The sequence below is a fragment of the Hypomesus nipponensis genome, chromosome 27, assembly GCF_054491055.1.
Source record: "Hypomesus nipponensis isolate SF chromosome 27, ASM5449105v1, whole genome shotgun sequence".
Classification (NCBI taxonomy): Eukaryota; Metazoa; Chordata; class Actinopteri; order Osmeriformes; family Osmeridae; genus Hypomesus; species Hypomesus nipponensis.
This window is the reverse complement of record NC_140387.1, coordinates 6,298,398-6,313,304: the sequence shown is the minus strand read 5'-3', so window position 1 is coordinate 6,313,304 and position 14,907 is coordinate 6,298,398. Positions and strand designations below refer to the sequence as shown.

The 14,907-nt window shown below is 50.2% G+C and overlaps 2 protein-coding genes across 3 annotated transcripts; one reads left to right on the top strand and one right to left on the bottom strand.

The window, feature by feature from the left end:
* Positions 1-724: 724 nt before the first annotated feature.
* On the bottom strand, positions 725-14,906 carry ift74 (intraflagellar transport 74). Of its 2 annotated transcripts, XM_084693564.1 has the most exons (20): positions 14,760-14,905; positions 14,317-14,483; positions 13,979-14,120; positions 13,810-13,858; positions 13,597-13,695; positions 13,453-13,513; positions 13,171-13,230; positions 12,999-13,060; positions 9,292-9,430; positions 8,639-8,701; positions 8,110-8,253; positions 7,674-7,714; positions 7,491-7,570; positions 6,121-6,174; positions 5,936-6,033; positions 4,895-5,021; positions 2,507-2,670; positions 1,616-1,741; positions 1,352-1,412; positions 725-1,152 (listed from the first exon to the last, which is right to left on the bottom strand). In XM_084693564.1, exons 2-20 carry the CDS (start codon positions 14,440-14,442, stop codon positions 1,037-1,039), a joined length of 1,812 nt encoding a protein of 603 aa, XP_084549690.1. In that variant the 5' UTR covers positions 14,443-14,483; positions 14,760-14,905; the 3' UTR covers positions 725-1,036. The 2 variants fall into 2 exon arrangements, with proteins under 2 accessions (XP_084549690.1, XP_084549691.1); XM_084693565.1 differs by lacking the exon at positions 2,507-2,670 and having other exon boundaries at positions 14,760-14,906.
* LOC146220637 (leucine-rich repeat-containing protein 19-like) lies at positions 10,609-13,265 on the top strand. Its single transcript, XM_084693582.1, has 4 exons — positions 10,609-10,863; positions 10,960-11,470; positions 11,638-11,823; positions 12,070-13,265. Exons 1-4 carry the CDS (start codon positions 10,783-10,785, stop codon positions 12,471-12,473), a joined length of 1,182 nt encoding a protein of 393 aa, XP_084549708.1. The 5' UTR covers positions 10,609-10,782; the 3' UTR covers positions 12,474-13,265.
* Position 14,907: the final 1 nt, after the last annotated feature.

Genomic DNA, 14,907 nt, shown 5'->3' with positions numbered 1-14,907 from the left:
CATAATAGTATATAACATTAAGGTCCCATGGCGGACTCGTGTTCAGGGACAAGCCGGCCGTCGCATCTATGATGAGATTTTCCGGCGAGTTTGTGCCCGGTTATACCACGGAATGACGCAAATTGAATCGCTCTCGATTATTCCAAACTCCGGGAGGAACCGAGATGTCCGTGGAGCGTGTCTTGAAGTTGAGCAACATGACCAATTCAGTACCCCCCCCCCACCCACACCCTCCAATCCATTATCATTGAGTAATACATTTCAGCTCCCTTGCAGTGGAAATCCCCCCTGGCCAGTTTTGAACTCCAACCAAAAGGGTGGAATCGTGTGCGCATGCTATACCAGTGTTTGTGTGTAAGCATGTGATTCTCTGTGAGTGTGTGTGCTGGCTCTTGTCCTGAACTAGGGAGGCACTCTTTCCCTCCAACCCCCCCCCCCCCCCTCTCAGCAGGGTGGAGGGCCCGAGGGCCGCTGGGCAGCACCGCTGTCTGATAGCGCTGGGAGGAAACCAATAGCATTAAAACAATAGTGTTATCAGACTGCGGACTTCCTGCCTGACATTAACCCCTCCTGGCCCTACAGCCTTCTGCTCCTATAGCAGGGGGCGTCACAGCTTATGCACACAGCGTGATTAACTACGGTTCAGTTGCAGACCCCCACTTCCAAAGTCCAGTTTGAGTCAGGAGTTGATACATAAATCAGATTGAAACAAGAAGGCCATCGCTTCATAAATGAACCGTTTATTAGAACCCTTTCCAGTAGAACAACAGCAGTATACAAAACTACGGAATACATTCTTACAAACATAGATATCGTCGCGGTAACTAAATGCAGCACGATTTAACATGGGGGATGAACGTATGCATCGCCATAGAACACAATGGGGATCCCGCTTAGCCGACAGCTCCTGTGGTACTGGAGCAGGGGAGCGCAGCAGAGGGGGGGGGGGGGGGGGCTGGAGAATGCAGGAAACGACAGCGGAGACAGGGGGGAAGTCTCTCCGCAGCGGCCTTCCCCAGAAGCAGGAAGCCAGGGCTCAGTTCCTGGTGCCCTGGAGGGCATCGATGAGGATCTTATTGTACTCGGCCAGTTGCCTGGACACGTTCTTCACCAACGGACGATAGTCACTTTCCATCCCCTTGGAGGCGATGACTGCAGGGAGGAGTCAAGGAGAGACGCTCCGTCAAGAGGGGGGGGGGAAAGTCTTCAGAATACAGGTCAAACTCGTGGCCTTCGAGACGTGGCCCAAGTCGAGGACCAAGCGCCTTGCTCAATGATGAACAAAATGGCCCCCAAAAGACAGATCTAACCTACAAACCACTTTTGAAATAGCAATAATACAAAAGGATACATTCTTTCATGACAAAGTTGTTCTGTTCAAGATGTTGCCACTTCCTCTCCAGGTTCGTGAGCTGGCGAGAAATTGAAAACATTTGCATTCGGAAACCGATTAATTTTTTTAAGACATGAAATTCCTCTTGCTTCGTGCTTAACCCAAGAGGAACTTGAATGTCGTTCACTAAACCATGACTGTACATTCTGGAATATTCCTGGACAATAGACAGGCCACCTCAGCGAGGTAAAACGATCCGAGACGACAAGGCGCTTTCCTCACCTGGGCGTGGGTTTCGTTCTCCTGGAGCTGGGTTTTCATGGCCTCGTACTCCTCGTTCATCTTCTGCATCACCTTCCGGAAGGTGTCTTTCCTCTGCGTCAGGGACACCTGGTCCTCCTGCAGCCTCTACCCATATGGAAACCCCCACACCCCCCAGCTGCGGTTCATTCCGAGGTCATGAATTAATTTATCAATGCGGTTCCTGCCAAGACGTTGGTGGAAACTACAAACAGAGTCATTATGTTTAGAGGCTTCAGCCAGCATAGGAAGTGGGGCGGATTCTAAAGCGTACCATATGCTGTTCAGAACTGTACATCTGGGCTGAGGGCTAGGCTGAAACGGGATCATTTCTCCGAGAAAGTAACATGACTTCCCAAGGTCAAACCTGTCAGAGAATCTGTGTCCTGTTCTAAGGGGGAGGGATGGAGGGAGGGAGGGGGGGCATTCTGTAATGTTTAAGGATGCTTTTAAGTTTCCTTTGTTGCATGGAACTGATTCCCCCAATGGGTCTGCTCGCTCACTGAGAGAACTGGCTGTGTTTACATTCACGACGTGCTCTTCCACAGAGCCGGACGCACACATCTATCGCAGACGGGGTAACGGCTTTCCCCCCTCGGCCAGAGAGACACTCTTCCTGTAGCATGGAGCTGAGGAAAGCGAAATTCCTTCGACGTGAACTTTACACACACTTGCGCGTGCTTCGTCTTACGCTGCTGACTATCCATGACTGGCTTGTGGACTATGGAGTGACTGACTCCTTCTCTACAGACGAAAGTCTTCTAAAACCACCGAGGAAGGCATGCCTTTTCACCTCACACTAAGAGGGGGGGGGGGGGGGGTAAGTGAAACCCTGCGGCCCAGAGCGAGGCCCCGGGCCGTGGGCTCGCTAACCTTCTTTTTCTCCTCCCCGGACTTCTTCAGGGCGTCCAGGTTGCTGTAGGTCTCCAAGCCCTCCCTCATGTGCAGGATCTTCTCCTTCAGGGTGTTCAGCTCCCCGGTGATCTTGGTCTCCAGCTGCTCCACCTTCTGGAGGTCCTGCTGCAGCCGATCGCTCTCTGAACACACACACGCACGCACGCACGCGGCAAACACATCTCTTTATTTGGAAAAGGCACAGCGGCGCATCCCTGACAAAACGGCGACCGAGCGAGTCGGCTGCCCTGCGGACGTCGGCCCTTGGAACGTCTTCCGCTCACGGCCCGGGGCCTCTCCGTTCCAGTCGGAAGCGTGTTTACATCGATGACAAGGACGCGGGGATGTTTTATCGGCAGGTGAACATGAGCTCCTCTACGTATGACCCTCTATGTTATCTGAACGGAAAACCAACAGGCCACACTGTCGCATCTCAATCAGAAAATAGATTTGGATGCATGTCATAGCACGGCTCTGCCGACTGCGTGTCAGAAGAGAAGCCGGCTCCTTGTCTCCCGAATCATCTTTCGCCCGTTTCCTTTGCTCGAGAACAGGCGTTGCAGGATGTCTGCCCAGAGCACAAGCCCCGGCCAAGAGTCACCGAGGCGTCGCTGTTACACTGAAAGATTTATCTCTAAACCAATGACTGGTGCACACACCCAGAGGATTCCTGTGCCGTAGTTAACGCTGATCTCACAACTTACTTGAATCGGGCCATTCGGTAGGTCACAAACACGCAGTCGAGCGAGCGGAGACGTAGGAGGAAAGTATGTGGGGGGGGGGTTTTCTGACGACCGTGAGGGCAGGGTCCTGAGCAAGGGGGCAATTCCCCCCTCCCTCCCTCTCCCCACACCCCACCCTGTCCCCGGGGTCTACTCTCCTGTAAGGTCTCTGCAGGACACCGGGTTGAGGTGCCGCCGGTTGGTGTCTAGAGGCCAGGGGCCCGACCGGCGGCAAGCTAGGGGGGGGGGGGGGGCGGGGGAGGAGCGGGGGGCAGGAAGAGGAAGAGGGCCGGTTCCTCCCGATAGGAACACCAGGGCCCCCAGACCGTGTTTGGAGGAGCCGATGTGTACAGAGCAGCAGAGTGCCCCGTCAGCACTTCTGTGCATTCTCTGCAGCTTCCTCCTGGGGCTTTGCCTTTCGCCTGCCCCCCCCCCCCCCACCCCCCCCCCACACACACACACTCTCCCTCCCCCCCTCATCCCCCAGGATTCCTGTGGCCACTCACAATCCGGCAGGACGAATCTCTTGGCATCCATTAGCAACAATATTTACAGAGCATGGATGCAGAGGGGCTCTTTGTCTGGCCATCAATAATGTGGAGGTGTCCCACCCTGTCCCCAGACATGTTAGATCAAATCATGGTCCCATGCACACCAGGGTTCCCGCTCTGCTCCGGAAGACATTTTCCAGGAAGGTTTTCAGTGATCATCTCGCCGGCATGACAGACAGAGATCACACTGTACACTAATATGTTCCTCTTTGTAGACGTCTGATTTAAAAGACTTGCTTGGGAAATGATGACAAATTGATCTTTGCGCTACCATTGTGCTATCATGTGACGTGACTTGGGGGTAGGGTTGCCAACTTCCTGAAATGGAAATAAGAAATGGAGGGGGGGGTGGGGGGGGGACGACTCAAGACCAATGAGAAGCATTTTGTGTGGGTGTGAGGGTGGTGGAACATAACATGAGACAGGCTACGAAAGAGCAGAAGGGCTTTTCTTCCATTTGAAACAAACAGCCCTGTTTCGTGTTTCGATAGACTAACTCGTCCTAACATTTCCCACAGGTTCCATGACTAAGCTCCTGTACGGGGGGGGTCAGCTGGAAAACTTTGCCTGAGAAGCATATCTTGTCACACAGTGCTTTGGGGCGAAAAGAGACCCGTTTATAGGACCCATAAATCTGTCCTCGTTCGACTGTTTTAGAAATGGAGTGGCAAAGGTAGAAGGTCAGTGGGGGCGGGAAAGGCTCCGCCGTAAACAGTCATGCGCTGACTCGCCGAGGGTGAAGTAAGGATAGCTTGGAGCGCCTCGGCTACCGTGCTGCGTGTGCCACTATCGCGGCAGGAATGCGGGGAAGCGTCGGGCAAAACCACAACCACGTACGGTGGAGTCGAAACTGTCTCCAGGCTCTCGAGGTGAATCGGCGTCGACGTCGGAAAATTCACGGCGGGCTCCGTCGACGTGGCTGCACTTTACGAGCCGACAAGACAGGTGTGACTTCCCAAAAAAACGGAGCGCTTCACCAAATCTTAGTCGGGGGAGAGGGGGGCAATGGGTGAACTTCAGTTGTGCGTGTATGGGTTCGGGGGCAAGCTGTGCTGTGTCGTGAGGGGAGGGGGGGGGGGGGAGGGGACACCCACCTGAAGTGAGGCCTTTGGCCGTGCTCTCCGACCTGTGCATCTCCGTCTCCTTCAGGGTCAGGTCCTCCTGGATGGACTTGAGCTCGCTGGCCGTGACTGACGAGATCTGCCTCAGACGGTTCATGTTCTGAACACACGGGCGGCGTCACCGTTAGCGCCAGGACACACACGCAACACATGTCCCTGTCCCGCCCTGGCCGCGGTTCGTTCCCCCCCCCGCCCGCCCGACCACCCCACGTGTTTGAAGTCAACCCTTTGATGCTTATTCCCCCTGTGTTGCTGTGCTGTACAAATTCAGGCCTTGGATGGGAAGTTCCATTTAGCTCTGAGTAGGAAATCACAGGGCCAGTCAGGTGGTTTGGTTTATTGGGTCTGATCCATGTTGTCAGAGCTCGTAAACCAACCCCCAGCATGTTCTGTAAATGACAGTACAGAAGAAGCGGCCTCGGCTAAATCACTATCAATTGAAGACTTCCAGAACAATGGCGTCCTTTCTCTTCGCCCTAGGCAGAGCAGCTGGATGATTGCGTACGGCGGGCACATGTCCGATGAGAACATGTGCTTGAACCCCCCTCTATCTCTCATCCATCCATCCCTCTATACTGTGCTAACCCCTTGCTAGCTCTCAGCCAGGGTTCAAAATGACCTATGGGTGGGGGGGGGGGGGTCCCTCAAAAATGTAAATAAAAATACTGAAAACTATTTTATCTTATCCGTATCTTTTCGACTTTTTCACGTTGTGAAATTGCATGTTTGGAATCTGAAAATGCTCTCAAGCCCTGCCGACATGTTAGATTATGAAAAATGCCAAACCTGTGGGACCCACCCCTAAACTACCAAAAAATGTATATTATGAGAGGGTCCCTATGGACTTATGGAAGGTCTCAACTTCTCTCCCAGCCCCTAGCCCCCCCCCCCCCCCCCCCCCCCCCCCCATTTTGAACACTGCTCTCAACACCATTCCATTCCCTCAACCTTCCTTCCCTTCCTCTCACCGCACCCCCCTCCACCCCCCTCCCTCCCCACCCAGCCCTGACTCACCCTGCTGGAGTGCTCCAGCAGGGCCACGATGTTGGCCTGGGTCTCCCGGTTGCGTTCCACCTCCTGGGCTTTGGTCTCCTCAAACGTGTCCAGGAAGTCTGGAGGAACCACACAACCCCACTGTCAACAGCAGTCCAACAGGGGGGGGGGGGGGATCACACTCCGATCAGAGAAAACAAACTCACCGTCCATGAGATCATCTTTTTTCTTCAGTTCCTTGTACTTCTGGCTGCGTTCCCCTGCATGGGAAAAAGACAGACGCAAAAGTGTATAAGATAAGAGGAGTTAGTGATAGATATCTATGTCTGTCATCCAGACTAAATTGATGAGGCATTGATGCTAATGGGTGGGACACTGATTAAACATTAAAGACGAGTTCAAAAGGACAGTGTCTACAGCTGTGGTCCTCAACCCTACTCTTCAGGGTCCACTGCCTTGTATGTTTTCGACGTTGCCCTGCTTCAGCGCAGCCGATTCGAACAAAGCGGGGGCCGTCGTCGAACCGAAGCCCGATGACGACCCATTCATTTGACTCCGTCGGAGCAGGGAAACACTGAAAACATACCGGACGGCGGGCGGCGAGGACCAGGGCCGAAGACCGCAACTCTACGCGCCTCAACGGGACAGTACTGAGCGGGGGGGAGGGGGGCGAGCGAGCTGGACTGCCTTACCTCCTTGTCAGGAAAGAGAGAGCACGCGAGGTGCGCGGACGTGGGGGGGAAAGGAGAGGAAACAGTGAGAGTGAGTCGAGATGCCTGCCGGGAGCCACAACGACGCGCAGCAGGTAGGTTTCGACACAGACGGAACCAAGGAGCCCAAGTCCCTTCCCCCTAGGCGTGGGTGGAGGACGACGAGTCCTCGTTAATGCTGTTATCGAGCGAGCGATGCGCGAAGTGGAGAAGGATTTCACACACAGAGGCAAGGCCGCGGCTAATCAGACATGTTGACGTCCCCCCCAGAGCCAAAACAGGCCATGTTGTGGAGTTCATTCCCAGTAAAACGAGAACAGGGCTACTGAGGGGGCCTGTGTTCAAGGCCGTCCACTGTGATACAGCACATAGGCTGAGGACTCTGGACGACATCCAACAGAGTTTATGGATTTATGGCCCATGGACTGACCGACCCCATCCACGGGACAATGCTCCCATAACCCAGCCACATCCCCCTTCTTTCACAGCCGCTGCCAAGACTCCCCCTCCCATCCTTCTTCCAGCCTCTTAGCCCACCTTTCACCCTGTTCAACCCTCCCAATCCCTCTGTCACCCCTCCCTCCACCATCCCGAGCCTCCTTCACCCACTCACCTCTCCTCCACCATCCCAACCCTACTCCGGCCCCCCACCCCTCCACCACCCTCCCACCCCTCCTCCACCCTCCCACCCCTCCTCCACCCTCACACCCCTCCTCCACCCTCCCAACCCTCCTTCACCCTCTTCCACCCGTCCTGCATTCTCTTCCACCCTTACTTCTCCCTCCCACGCCTCCACCACCCCCCCACCCCTCCTCCACCCTCTCTCCCCGCCTCCACCCTCCCAGCCCGAGGGCTCGGGTCCCTACCGTGGTTCTCCTCCATGTCGTTATCAAGCTGCCTCATCTCCTCGTTAATCTGGCCGACCTTTTCTCGGATTTCTGTCAGCCTGACAGGAAACAGGAGGGGGGGGGGGGGAGAGAGCGTCCGTGCGTTACTGTGACGACTCCAGAGCACCCACTGGCTCGAGCAGTCTGGGATGAAATACATACTGCCTCTCCATGCTGGCTATTTCTTGATTGTCGTCCTTGACCTTGAGAAAGAAAAGAAGGGTGTTACTTTACAATAACAACGGCTGAGACGACCTGTCTTTCCATGATTATTGCAGGCATTGCAGGTATTTCGAATGTTTAAAAGTGATTAGTGCTGTCTAGTCACATTGAGAGGGAGAAGGAGAGAGGGAGATAGAGAGTGTGAAAGAGTGGGAGTGTGAGAGAGAAAAAGAGAGGTAGAGAGAGAGAGAGAGATAAAGAGAGAGAGATGGAAAGAGAAAGAGAGGGAGAGTGAAAGAGAAAGAGAGGGAGAGAGAGAAGGAGACAGAGAGAGACAGAGGGAGAGACAGTGAGATAGAGAGAGAGAGAGAGAGAGCGCGGGAGAGAGGCTGAGAGAGGGAGACAGACAGAGCTAGAGACGGAGGGGTCCTCGGACCTGTCGGAGCAGCCGGTCCCTCTCCTCCTGAGGGGAGCCCACGTGCTTGTCCTCGGCCACCATGGCGTCGCGCCGCAGCTCCAGCTCCTGCAGCTTCTCGTGCAGCAGCACCGCCTCCTGCTTCACCTGGGAGTGAGCCAGCTCCTGAAGGGGCCACCCAGAGACAACACAGGGGGTCACCACCCTCTCTGATTCGCCGAGGCCACGAAAACACACTCCCCCAAATGTACGCGATGACACATTTCCATTCCCGTGTCAGTATTTAACCGTTGAGGTATGACGTGTACTGTGGTAAGAGTGTTAAATGAGCTGAACGTAGGCAGGACAAGTAAACGGCTCGTCGCGAGAAAATGAATCCTACTGCATTTGGTCCTTCACGCGGTGACGTTTCCCCCCCCCATTTCAGCCGTCAGCTTTGGCCCTGAACCTAATTGGTGAGATTCTGTCTGCATAGGAATGAAGGTCATGGGTGCGTTGTGATACGTGTGGAGGGAGGGGTATCTTGTGGTTTCGGCCAGAGTCCACTCACAGCCTCTAACGTCTCCTTCCGCAGCGTCAAAGCATCCTGTTCTGCCTGATGGGCGACTAGTGCCTGTTTGAAGAAAAAGTGAGGTAAACAGAGCAAGAAACCATGTTAAATATTAACCTACCTTCTACTCAACATCTAGTCAACAAGATTAGGTTTTTGTGACCGGGCTGGGACCTAGACCCCTTTGTTGATGCATGTGTCTATTGTATCGTTTTCTTTGCACTTTCTCTGTATTTTTTAGGTTCGATTTTTATTCCCCTTAGTATTAGCTCGACCCCCCATTAGTATTAGCTAGACTTTGCTCCTTTTGAATAGTTAGTCCACATATTCAAGTTTCAATATTCCTATATGTTTAATTAATGTATGCACCTCCCTGCCAAAGTAAATTCCTTGTTTGTGGAAACATTCATGGCAAATGAAATCCCTTCTGACTCTGATTCTTTAGACGGACACGTTCAGCAGCTTTTGCAACGTTCAAAAAGGAATTCTGAAGGGTCTAGACCACATCGACCTCATGGGAAGCCAGAATAACATCCGTATAGAAGTCATGAGAAGTTCGTGTACGTGTATACAAGCAGGTGTGCGCCAAGCGTTGACTCGTCCGCGGAGAACGTCCCGCGTTTCCGGCAAAACGCGAGTCTCTCGCTTCTCACCCGCAGAAGCTCTTCGTTGTTGGTCTTCATCTCGGCATACTTGGCTTGTTTCTCGGGGGCCATTGTCTTCACGATGTCTTCGGCGGCCTGCTTCTCTCGATCAATCTCCTCCTCCACAGCTCTGATCATCTCCTCCTTCCTGGATCAACCAGAAGAGGGACCCGTTCGTTCTCTGGTTCTCTGCTACCAAAGACCAGCAGGCCTACTGTAGCTACAATCAGAGCTTGGTTAAAAAATTTCAAAAAATAAGAAAGAAAAACAACACACTGGGCTTCTCATGAAAAGAGACACAGATACCTACACAGCAACACGTACAGCATCCACATTAAACGTTTGCCGTAATATGCAATGTACACATTAGATAAAGCAGATCATGTCAATAGTATGGAGCCACGGTGTAATCCATGTTTTACGGTCTATAAAGATGCCACGCTGTCAATCTTTTGCTAGAATGTACCGGCTGGATTTTATGGCAATGGATCAAGGTCCTTCACACACATTCCGTCTAAGGAGACGCTTTTACAAATTCACGGTCCCCTCACTAGCCACGCAGGTAAGAACATTATAAACATCTTACTTTACCTGCAAAAGACTGAATGCCGGTGTTCTGGTTGAAATTTGTGACCTTATAATATCTAAACCAAACATGGTGTGACAGTGTTAAACTAGGTTAGAAAAAGATTCAACCATGCTCCATGTCCTAAGAGTAGGCCTATTTAGTCCGTGAGCATATCGCAAACGCAGAACATGCTATAACCAGACTGGTTCCTGAATCAACTTCTTTGGAAAACCTTGGAGATGACAATGTTTGTTCTTAGCACTTAATACCAACATCCAACAGCCCCTGCAGGAAACACCTTCGTTATTCCCAGCAGCTATGACGGACACTAAACACAAGAAGCAGAATCATTTCCTTGAGCATGTGATGTTGATTTCTTAAGCCAGGAAAGATGTTATGAAGGAACAGCAAATAGTCCAGTGTTTTATGCTTGATGTCATTTCGTCGGCCGCGATGACATGTGCTGCTTGGGCCCCCCCCAAAAAAGAAAGAAATTAACTCCAACCTTGAGGACAGCACAGTCCTTTGTCATTGCTGCCAAGCTTGTGGACACCATGAGCGTCTTTGTGTGTGATAGCAGATAACAAACCACAGCAAGGGGAACACAAGCAGAAGTCTGCTGAAAGATAGCAAGCCACAGGAAAGCTCCCCGGGAACAAAGTATGCTTTGTGTGCAATTTCATCCGTTTTTTTTTTTTTTTTTTTTTTTTGAACGGTGATGCCTTCAAAGCTTACTGGTAAACTCTTGGGGCATTGACATCGGATAGCGCAGACGCAGAGTGCATGACTCGTTCAAAAAAGCTTCCTGCAGTTTGTACCGTCACCAAGATCTGTCCTCTGTAAACCATTTCATTAGCAACTGTTTTTTTTTTTATTATTGTTATTTATTTTTGGACGAGACATTCACATTGTCTTTTGTTGAAGGAAATAACATGGCTGGTAATACGTTACGTCTACTGTGGCTGGCAGCAACTGTAATCACTTCTGGAGACGCCGTGCTGGAAGATGACTTGGTAAGTATGCAAACAGATCCTGTCTGTCGTGGACAGATCATTTGATTTGACTTTCTTTCATATGACCTTCAAATTCTTTGCTCGTCGAATCAACAGGTTGTGGACATGAGCAACAGGACATTGCGAAACATTCCTCCCGACCTCAACAGCAGCGTCACAACACTGATCCTGAGCGAAAACTTCATAGCAATGTCCGAACCTGATCGGAAGGCTCTATCGAAGTGCCCAAAGCTGAAGGAGCTGCATCTCAACGACAACCAGCTAACTAATCTGAGTAGGAAAATCTTTGTCGGACTGTCAGAGCTGAAGGCTCTCAACGTGTCTGGCAACAAGATCATCGACGTGGATCCCGGGGCCTTCTCTGGTCTGTCGAGTCTGCAGGAGCTGGACCTATCCCATAATCTCCTCCAGTCCTTACCTCTGGATGTGTTCACTGGCCTGCAGAACCTCACCAGCCTCCGTCTGAATGGGAACAGCCTGCGGACGTTAGGCCCCTTAGTCGATATGAAAAGGCTCAAAAGTATAGACCTGGAGGGAAACCCTTGGAACTGCTCCTGTGAACTTGCCGACGTGTTGAAATGGGCGACGGTTTCGGAGGTCCAAATAAGTAAGACATGAATTGATGCTTTCTGTTTATCCCTGGCATCCTTACAGACAGAACTGCGACAACTATAGACTGAAGAGCCTGTGCCTGTGAACATTCCTGTGTTAACCTAGAAGTGCCTGGACCTGTGTCCGTTTAGCTAACGCAATGTTTGATGTGTATCTCTACAGTAGGCACACGGGCCATGTGTGCTAGTCCTAAGGACCAGGCTGTTAAGAACATTCTGGAAAGTAATGCCACATGCTGGTCAGAGTCGTCCACAGCACCCCTGCCAAATACTACGCCGGTAACATCCCAGCCAACATCATCCCTAGGCTCACCAGCACAGACTAAAAATCCCCAAATCTCCGGCAAAGGTAAAAGTGAATGACAGCTTTCTCCTTGTGGTAAATGGATGATCACTGTGCACTTTATATGCCTTTGTGGTCAAAAACACAGTCCATCCATTCATTGGTTGAACTACTGTTCCATACATAGAAACATAACCGAATGCAGTAGTCATTACCATGAGTACAATGGCCTAAAAAACTGTTACTCAGTAACCAATGATTTCCCTTCCAACTGTACCAATAATGTGCTGTTATCCATCGCTCTCGCTTCAGACCAAGACCCAGACCCAGACCACAGCCAGCCTGTGATGGGGAACACCTGGAAGTTCCTGGTCGGAGTGTTGGCCATCGTCCTCAGCACCTCCATGCTTATCGTGTGTGCCGTCAAGTCCCCCTCCTGGTACAAGCTGCTGTTTAACTACAGACACCAGCGGCTGCACGAGGAAGAGGAGCCCAGCGGTTTCCCCACCAGGGGGCGCTATTCCAACTTCAGCCTGGACACAGAGCAGACGGAGACGAGCGCCCACGAGCTGGACGCCGGGCTGGACGACATCCTGGACGAGGTGGAAGAGGAGGAGGAGGAGGACGGCTATATAGAAGATCGCTACATCGACACTGGGGACTACAAAGACCATGTTGCTGGGGACTACAAAGACCACGTTGCTGAGGTACCGTGATGGGGACCGTCACACTGACAAGGCTGTGTGTTGGAGGCGTTTCTGTGTGGGGTTTTGTCTGGCGTCATAGGAGTTACATCCAATCACAATGTGATGGTGGTCCGGTGAACCCAACTAATGACAGGATACCGTGTGGCCTGCACAACAAAGATTTGAGGAAGCGTAGTCCTTTGATAACAAGCCCGTTTTAGTATTGAATCGTCTGAAAAGTTTTGATGAAAGCTTAGCACTTGGATGTGCCAGGAACTAGATGTACCTCAATATAATCCTTCATATTTAAAGCACGTCTATTAATTTACATATGCAAATGTCATTTTAATGTGAAAATGAGGAAAGATGCAAATGCCTGTGTTTGTGCTGCACTTACAGTGAGTGATCCTGAAATGAAATGATGAATGGTACTGTACACCTTTTCTACTTGGCTGTATGATTCTCTAGCCATAAGCATACACTTGTTATGCAATCCACTTGCTTATAATGCGCCTAGTGAATGGAATTCACCACAACAAACAATGGTATACTTACTCTCTCCTCTCTGTAAATATGACATCAATACTTTGGGCTTCTCTGTCATTCTGGGCTTTCAGCTGTATGAAAAGAAGAGCACAGTGCTTGGGGCCAAGTCGAAATGAATGAATGTAATTTTTGTAGCATGGGATAGCATGATCAGTGTTAAAGAGCACAATCAATTCCATACCATGTTGAAGTCATTCATCACTTCCTCCATCTCCGTATTTGTGTTCAGTTTGTCGACAAGCTGATATGGAAAAAATAAATAGGATGACTGTTTAATGTGTTCTGGTAAGGGGCTGTGTCAAACTAATCCCAAATTGTTCTACAATTCTGCAAATACGATTGTTAGCGGACCTGGAAAGTCTACATTATATTAGCATAAAAACATTTGTAAATGTTCTGATATGGTATGCTTTGTTAATATGGATGATATGCAATCATTGTTTATGAAAAAAGGTGGGTTTACCATGTTGTAATCGGCCAATTGTCCCTGGAAATCTTTTATTTCCCCAGCAAGTCCCTCTGCTCTGAAGGAGGTCAAACAAAATGACGATTAGCAACCATTCGTGACATGCTTCTGAATCCCACAGTACTCCTCCATACAAATTACCTTTTCTCATATGAAAGGTAAACAGAGTTCTCTTGACCGTAGGTGTCAATATCCTTTTTCAATTTGCTGGTCTCTGTTGTGAGCTCATTGATCTTGCTCCTGTTTGGAACATAATCCAAAAGTAGACATCAGACATCTACTACAAAAAACACATATTTCAGTAGATAGCAGATCCACAACAGTTCGTATACGGTTGAATTTCAGAGGCTGTACCTGAGCAGTCCAAGGTAATAGGATTTATCCAGAATCTGCCTCTGAGGACCTTGTGAAAAAATAATAATAAAACATTTAAAAAACTGTCAAGTCAATTACAGGAGCTCAAATTAAACACTTACACAAATGTTGAATGTTAATCTATATATAAATACTGAATGATATTCACCCTTCATCCCAGTCTTCATCCCACTCAGACCCTGTTGAGTGACTGGCCGGTCTGTCACTTTGATCTGGGCAGAGAGGAGGACACCTGGGGTGGCAATGGGTCCTCCTCGTGTACCAGGACGGACTCCAGTCCCCGGTACCATCTACAGAACAGCAATGAACTCTTTACACAGTAGGCTACACAAGTGGACACAAATTATCAATTTAGCTAAACATTTTGGATACAGGTACCAGGTACTAGTACGCTTACTCGGTGACACAAATGATTTATTTCATTATCGCACAAAATCAACTAGTCTAGTAGCTAGATGGATAGTATTCATCAAAGATATGTCATACCCCGGTTCCGACTCTGATGGCTGTCTGTGGAGGTCTGACGGCTGTCGGAGGTCTTCCACTTCCAGTCCCAGGCATTAGAGAACCACGACTCATCGGTCGGCCAGACGGTGGTCGATGGCTAGCCATTCTTTATTAATTTACGTTATTGAGTCTAGCTAACTGTCTACCTATAATGTAGATAAAGACCAAAACCAAAAACAATGTTGACAGCAAACCTGTTTTTAATCTTGACGTTACAGTTACTGATTACGCGTAGACTGATTAGCCACGTTATATCGGACTGGCTAAAGTTTGCAAGAGTGCCACTACAGTACAAATGCTAGCTTCCCCAAAATGTGTAGCTACACGTACTGTTAACGTTAGATAGCCTCCTAGCTAAACTCCAACCAGACTCAGTGTGTGTCTTTAGTCTACTGGCGGAGCCCTGTAACCAGTAAATGTACCTTTTATGACATAAGACGAGGAATTATCTGACAAATCACGGAACCATTGGTGGCTAGCTAGCTAGCTTAGCTGCATCTGATGTTGTGTTGCCCTAGCAACTACGGCAAAGGTTGATCGCGAGATCTTCAAATCTCAGAGTTCTTATTG

Bases quoted from the DNA above. Each gene is read 5' to 3' on its own strand.
- ift74 (XM_084693564.1), bottom strand. From the start codon at position 14,442: ATGGCTAGCCATCGACCACCGTCTGGCCGACCGATGAGTCGTGGTTCT. The intron at 9,431-12,998 runs GTAAGTATACCA...TGGTTGATCCAG, and splicing joins ATATTTACAGAGAGGAGAGA to GAAGGAGGAGATGATCAGAG. The intron at 1,413-1,615 runs GTGAGGAAAGCG...ATTTCTCGCCAG, and splicing joins AGAACGAAACCCACGCCCAG to CTCACGAACCTGGAGAGGAA.
- LOC146220637 (XM_084693582.1), top strand. From the start codon at position 10,783: ATGGCTGGTAATACGTTACGTCTACTGTGGCTGGCAGCAACTGTAATC. The intron at 10,864-10,959 runs GTAAGTATGCAA...TCGAATCAACAG, and splicing joins CCGTGCTGGAAGATGACTTG to GTTGTGGACATGAGCAACAG. The intron at 11,471-11,637 runs GTAAGACATGAA...GTATCTCTACAG, and splicing joins GGTTTCGGAGGTCCAAATAA to TAGGCACACGGGCCATGTGT.